Genomic DNA, 7,500 nt, shown 5'->3' with positions numbered 1-7,500 from the left:
TAAGATAAGGCATCTCTCTCTGATCTCTCTTATTCAATGAATCTCATCACCGTTTGACTCCCGTTGCCCCTCCAATCACTGCCTTACTCATCACTAAGCACCCTCCCTCCCTCCCTACCTACCTCCCTCCCTCCCTCCCTCCTTACCTCCTCTTGTTCACTAAACATACTTTCTCTGACTCATACTCATTCGCTCACTCCCACTCGCTTATTGATGCTCACTCCGTTCTCACGCTTCCCCTAAACGCTACCCCATCTCTTACCCCGCTCACCCCATTACTCATCCTTCATACTATAAGTCATCCCTCCTTCAGATCTCTCTACTTGTAGAGGAGCTGTAGCCGGCTGGTGTGGCAGTTGCTTCTATTGATCTTCCCGTCGGGCTGATAGAGGTTGGAGGAGTTGGAGAACGATGGAGGGAGGGAGTGGTTGTCTGAGGTGGGGTTGGGGTACCCCGGTGGGGGAATGAGGGATTTGGGGTCGTTGTTCGAGGGGACGGGGAGAAGGGGCGTGCTGTGGTTCTGGTTGGCTGTGGAGGGTCGTCTTCGGGAGCGGAGGGCTTGTCGCTCCACCAGCTGGTTTCGCAGCTCTGATACCCTCTCTTCTTTCTGTGAATGAGAGAGAGAGAGAGAGAGAGAGAGAGAGAGAGAGAGAGAGAGAGAGAGAGAGAGAGAGAGAGAGAGAGAGAGAGAGAGAGAGAGAGAGAGAGAGAGAGAGAGAGAGAGAGAGAGAGAGAGAGAGAGAGAGAGGAAGTGTTATATTCAAAGTGAATGATGACCTATCCTTTAGCAGGTTGATGTTTATTGTCATGAATCTTTCCCTGCAGGAATAATTGAACGGTTTCCGCTAGATGGGCCAGCTGCAAAGTCAAAATTGGTTATATCGAGAAAAAATTGTATGACTTTGTGGCTGTGCCAGCTAGTGACCACTCTGCAGAGCTGCCTCCAGTATATGAGTCATTAAAATAAGTGCTAACCTGCAATCCTTTAACTAGGGACAGGAGTCCATATGTAGCTTGTTTTTGGTCACAGGTTCAGGAATGGCTGAAGAATTGCAACATTTACCTAGAGCTAACCCTGCAGATAGCAATACTGGGTGATTTGAAAAGTCAAAGTCAATCGATCAATAATATAATAATTATTTTAGCAAAAATGTTTCTTTATTTTAAAATCTGTAGAAACTATGAGAATAGAAAGGTTTAGAACGTTTGTGAAACATCACAGCACAGTTGAAAAATATATGGCAAATAGAAATCCAATATGGATGGCGTTAAGAGATATAGATGGGAGGGGTTGAATGGAGCTGAAGGGTGGGACAAATAACAACAAGATAACAAATGTAAGACAAACGGGGTCTGTAAAATGTATATAGGTTCAGAATAGCACAGTTACAAATATATGGCAAATAGAAATCAAACTGGATGGACATCAGAAATAGAGGAAGGACTAAAAACAAACAAAATATAACTGTTGTCAAATATATTGTGTCTGTGAAATGTATATTGTATGTATAAGCTGGAAGTAGAAGCCTAAGTGTTATTGTTTATATATATATATATATATATATGTACAGTGGGGCAAAAAGGTATTTAGTCAGCACCAATTGTGCAAGTTCTCCCACTTAAAAAGATGAGAGAGGCCTGTAATTTTCATCATAGGTACACTTCAACTATGACAGACAAAATGAGGAAGAAAAAAAACAGAAAATCACATTGTAGGATTTTTAATGAATTTATTTGCAAATTATGGTGGAAAATAAGTATTCCTTCCAAGGCACCTGCAAGTTCCCGGACATTTCTGGGGGGGAATGGCCCTAGCCCTCACCCTCCGATCAAACAGGTCCCAGACATACTCAATGGGATTGAGATCCGGGCTCTTCGCTGGCCATGGCAGAACACTGACATTCCTGTCTTGCAGGAAATCACACACAGAACGAGCAGTATGGCTGGTGGCATTGTCATGCTGGAGGGTCATGTCAGGATGAGCCTGCAGGAAGGGTACCACATGAGGGAGGAGAATGTCTTCCCTGTAACGCACAGCGTTGAGATTGCCTGCAATGACAACAAGCTCAGTCCGATGATGCTGTGACACCCGCCCCAGACCCTCCACCTCCAAATCGATCCCGCTCCAGAGTGCAGGCCTCGGTGTAACGCTCATTCCTTTGACGATAAACGCAAATCCGACCATCACCCCTGGTGAGACAAAACCACGACTCGTCAGTGAAGAGCACTTTTTGCCAGTCCTGTCTGGTCCAGCGATGATCGGTTTGTGCCCATAGGCGACGTTGTTGCCGGTGATGTCTGGTGAGGACCTGCCTTACAACAGGCCTACAAGCCCTCAGTCCAGCGTCTCTCAGCCTATTGCGGACAGTCTGAGCACTGATGGAGGGATTGTGCGTTCCTGGTGTAACTCGGGCAGTTGTTGTTGCCATCCTGTACCTGTCCCGCAGGTGTGATGTTCGGATGTACCGATCCTGTGCAGGTGTTATTACACGTGGTCTGCCACTGTGAGGACGATCAGCTGTCCGTCCTGTCTCCCTGTAGCGCTGTCTTAGGCGTCTCACAGTACGGACATGGTCACATCTGCCGTCCTCATGCCTCCTTGCAGCATGCCTAAGGCAAATTCACGCAGATGAGCAGGGACCCTGGGCATCTTTCTTTTGGTGTTTTTCAGAGTCAGTAGAAAGGCCTCTTTAGTGTCCTAAGTTTTCATAACTATGACCTTAATTGCCTACCGTCTGTAAGCTGTTAGTGTCTTAACGACCGTTCCACAGGTGCATGTTCATTAATTGTTTATGGTTCATTGAACAAGCATGGGAAACAGTGTTTAAACCCTTTACAATGAAGATCTGTGAAGTTATTTGGATTTTTACGAATTATCTTAGAAAGACAGGGTCCTGAAAAAGGGACGTTTATATATATATATATTTACCCCAAAAATATATGGGGGATTTAAATGATGCAGACAATTACATTGATGGAAACAACAATCTATATTAAAGCTGATCTACACTCGAAAATAAAATAAATATATAACAAATATTTAAAAAATAAGCTAGGGCCAGGAGTTTTTCGCTGACCATGTGATGGGATTAGATCCTATACCTACTGTATACCTACATGTAAAATAGGGATCTTCAAGTAGTCGTAAGGACAAAGAGTCAGCAGGAGGCAGGTAGAGGTGTAAATGACTGTTGGATTTATATACACAGTGCTGGTGATGATGGTGATACAAAAATATATATATTTACAAATGTCTGAAAAAGCCTCTCATCAGGCAAAACCTGTCTTAATCAGAAAAGCACAGGTGTGGTCTACCAAGCTCGGATACAACCTCCTCAAACCAATCCTCAAACAAAAGTGCCAGAACGTGCCCAAACGGGAACTCAAATAGCATAAACCACACCTATCCTGGCATGCAGGCCAGGTACTTTTATTCGCGTTCAAGCATGCACGTTCACTCTACATTAACAAGACAGAGAGAAACCAGATGTGTTCCACACAAAAGACAATTAACAAATTGACAGAAAACTGGTAAGTACAAATAAATAAACCAAATCTCCTTATCAGCTATAGAGCTCTCCAACGACATTTCCAGCTAGCGAGCTCTCCAAACGACATTTCCAGTTATAGAGCTCTCCAAACGACATTTCCAGCTATAGAGCTCTCCAACAACATTTCCAGCTATAGAGCTCTCCAACGACATTTCCAGCTATAGAGCTCTCCAAATTACATTTCCAGCTATAGAGCTCTCCAACAACATTTCCAGCTATAGAGCTCTCCAAATGACATTTCCAGCTAGCGAGCTCTCCAACAACATTTCCAGCTATAGAGCTCTCCAAACAACATTTCCAGCTATAGAGCTCTCCAAACAACATTTCCAGCTAGCGAGCTCTCCAACGATATTTCCAGCTATAGAGCTCTCCAAACGACATTTCCAGCTATAGAGATCTCCAAACGACATTTCCAGCTAGCGAGCTCTCCAACGACATTTCCAGCTATAGAGCTCTCCAAACGACATTTCCAGCTAGCGAGCTCTCCAAACAACATTTCCAGCTAGCGAGCTCTCCAAACAACATTTCCAGCTAGCGAGATCTCCAAACGACATTTCCAGCTAGCGAGCTCTCCAAACGACATTTCCAGCTATAGAGCTCTCCAAACGACATTTCCAGCTATAGAGCTCTCCAAATAACATTTCCAGCTAGCGAGCTCTCCAAACAACATTTCCAGCTATAGAGCTCTCCAAACGACATTTCCAGCTATAGAGCTCTCCAAACGACATTTCCAGCTATAGAGCTCTCCAACAACATTTCCAGCTATAGAGCTCTCCAAACGACATTTCCAGCTAGCGAGCTCTCCAACGACATTTCCAGCTATAGAGCTCTCCAAACAAAATTTCCAGCTAGCGAGCTCTCCAAACAACATTTCCAGCTATAGAGCTCTCCAAACAACATTTCCAGCTAGCGAGCTCTCCAAACGACATTTCCAGCTATAGAGCTCTCCAACAACATTTCCAGCTATAGAGCTCTCCAAACGACATTTCCAGCTAGCGAGCTCTCCAACGACATTTCCAGCTATAGAGCTCTCCAAACAAAATTTCCAGCTAGCGAGCTCTCCAAACAACATTTCCAGCTAGCGAGATCTCCAAACAACAATTCCAGCTAGTGAGCTCTCCAAAAGACATTTCCAGCTATAGAGCTCTCCAAACGACATTTCCAGCTATAGAGCTCTCCAAACGACATTTCCAGCTTAAGAGCTCTCCAAACGACATTTCCAGCTAGCGAGCTCTCCAAACAACATTTCCAGCTAGCGAGCTCTCCAACAACATTTCCAGCTATAGAGCTCTCCAAACGACATTTCCAGCTATAGAGCTCTCCAAACAACATTTCCAGCTAGCGAGCTCTCCAAACGACATTTCCAGCTATAGAGCTCTCCAATGACATTTCCAGCTAGCGAGCTCTCCAACGACATTTCCAGCTATAGAGCTCTCCAACGACATTTCCAGCTAGCGAGCTCTCCAAACGACATTTCCAGCTATAGAGCTCTCCAAACGACATTTCCAGCTAGCGAGCTCTCCAAACGACATTTCCAGCTATAGAGCTCTCCAAACGACATTTCCAGCTAGCGAGCTCTCCAAACGACATTTCCAGCTATAGAGCTCTCCAAACGACATTTCCAGCTATAGAGCTCTCCAAACGACATTTCCAGCTATAGAGCTCTCCAAACAACATTTCCAGCTAGCGAGCTCTCCAAACGACATTTCCAGCTAGCGAGCTCTCCAAACGACATTTCCAGCTATAGAGCTCTCCAAACGACATTTCCAGCTATAGAGCTCTCCAAACGACATTTCCAGCTATAGGGCTCTCCAAACGACATTTCCAGCTAGCGAGCTCTCCAAACGACATTTCCAGCTATAGAGCTCTCCAAACGACATTTCCAGCTATAGAGCTCTCCAAACGACATTTCCAGCTAGCGAGCTCTCCAAACGACATTTCCAGCTATAGAGCCCTCCAAACAACATTTCCAGCTATAGAGCTCTCCAAACGACATTTCCAGCTATAGAGCTCTCCAATGACATTTCCAGCTAGCGAGCTCTCCAAATGACATTTCCAGCTATAGAGCTCTCCAACGACATTTCCAGCTATAGGGCTCTCCAAACGACATTTCCAGCTAGCGAGCTCTCCAAACGACATTTCCAGCTATAGAGCTCTCCAAACGACATTTCCAGCTATAGAGCTCTCCAAACGACATTTCCAGCTAGCGAGCTCTCCAAACGACATTTCCAGCTATAGAGCCCTCCAAACAACATTTCCAGCTATAGAGCTCTCCAAACGACATTTCCAGCTATAGAGCTCTCCAATGACATTTCCAGCTAGCGAGCTCTCCAAATGACATTTCCAGCTATAGAGCTCTCCAACGACATTTCCACTTGGAGAATGAGAACGGTATGAATGTAGAAATACATATACTTAAAGACTAAACAGAAATTAGGCTCCCATAACCAAACATTACGGAGCGCTAGGTGTATATTTAACATCGAATTGATCAACATTGTAAAACAATTGACACAAAGAATGAATAAGTATGCAGGAATTGGCGGGAGTTAGTGGAGAGAGATGTGCCTATAGTGCATCTTAGCCACATTACTGCATAATATCACTGCATTGGGAACAGATGCTATACCTACTGCATAATATCACTGCATTAGGAATATATGCTATACCTACTGCATAATATCACTGCATTAGGAACAGATGCTATACCTACTGCATAATATCACTGCATTAAGAACAGATGCTATACCTACTGCATAATATCACTGCATCAGGAACAGATGCTATACCTACTGCATAATATCACTGCATCAGGAATAGATGCTATACCTACTGCATAATATCACTGCATCAAGAACAGATGCTATACCTACTGCATAATATCACTGCATTAGGAACAGATGCTATACCTACTGCATAATATCACTGCATTAAGAACAGATGCTATACCTACTGCATAATATCACTGCATTAGGAACAGATGCTATACCTACTGCATAATATCACTGCATTAGGAACATATGCTATACCTACTGCATAATATCACTGCATTAGGAACAGATGCTATACCTACTGCCTAATATCACTGCATTAAGAACAGATGCTATACTCACTGCATTAGGAACAGATGCTATACCTACTGCATAATATCACTGCATTAAGAACAGATGCTATACCTACTGCATAACAGAAAATAACCTGTACCTCCTGAATGATCTTCTGTAGTTCCTTGTTCTCTCTCTCCAGCTGTCTGGACTTCTCCTCATCGTTGTTGTTGGTGGATGAGCCCTGTGTCTTCATGGTCTCCTGGGTGTCTGACTGCCACTCCCCTCGGGTGATCAGCCGACGCATCTACAGTACCACCATAGAGATAAACAATCTGTCCTGAAACATCTACAGTACCACCATAGAGATAAACAATCTGTCCTGAAACATCTATACAGTACCACCATAGAGATAAACAATCTGTCCTGAAACATCTATACAGTACCACCATAGAGATAAACAATCTGTCCTGAAACATCTACAGTACCACCATAGAGATAAACAATCTGTCCTGAAACATCTACAGTACCACCATAGAGATAAACAATCTGTCCTGAAACATCTACAGAGTACCACCATAGAGATAAACAATCTGTCCTGAAACATCTACAGTACCACCATAGAGATAAACAATCTGTCCTGAAACATCTACAGTACCACCATAGAGATAAACAATCTGTCCTGAAACATCTACAGAGTACCACCATAGAGATAAACAATCTGTCCTGAAACATCTATACAGTACCACCATAGAGATAAACAATCTGTCCTGAAACATCTACAGTACCACCATAGAGATAAACAATCTGTCCTGAAACATCTACAGTACCACCATAGAGATAAACAATCTGTCCTGAAACATCTACAGTACCACCATAGAGATAAACAATCTGTCCTGAAACAT

General features: G+C 43.7%; 1 protein-coding gene across 1 annotated transcript in view; it reads right to left on the bottom strand.

The window, feature by feature from the left end:
* Positions 1-151: 151 nt before the first annotated feature.
* LOC139555298 (gamma-aminobutyric acid type B receptor subunit 1-like) overlaps positions 152-7,500 on the bottom strand; it is a 324,185-nt gene continuing 316,836 nt past the window's right edge. The window contains exons 23-24 of the mRNA XM_071368991.1: positions 6,756-6,902; positions 152-607 (exon numbers count right to left, since the gene is read on the bottom strand). Of these exons, the coding sequence (XP_071225092.1) occupies positions 320-607; positions 6,756-6,902 (435 nt within the window). The 3' untranslated portion in view covers positions 152-319. The remainder of the gene's footprint in view (positions 608-6,755; positions 6,903-7,500) is intronic.

This window comes from Salvelinus alpinus, chromosome 26 (assembly GCF_045679555.1).
Source record: "Salvelinus alpinus chromosome 26, SLU_Salpinus.1, whole genome shotgun sequence".
NCBI lineage: Eukaryota > Metazoa > Chordata > Actinopteri > Salmoniformes > Salmonidae > Salvelinus > Salvelinus alpinus.
Note: the sequence above shows the minus strand (reverse complement) of the source record. Positions and strands in the feature narration are given on the sequence as shown.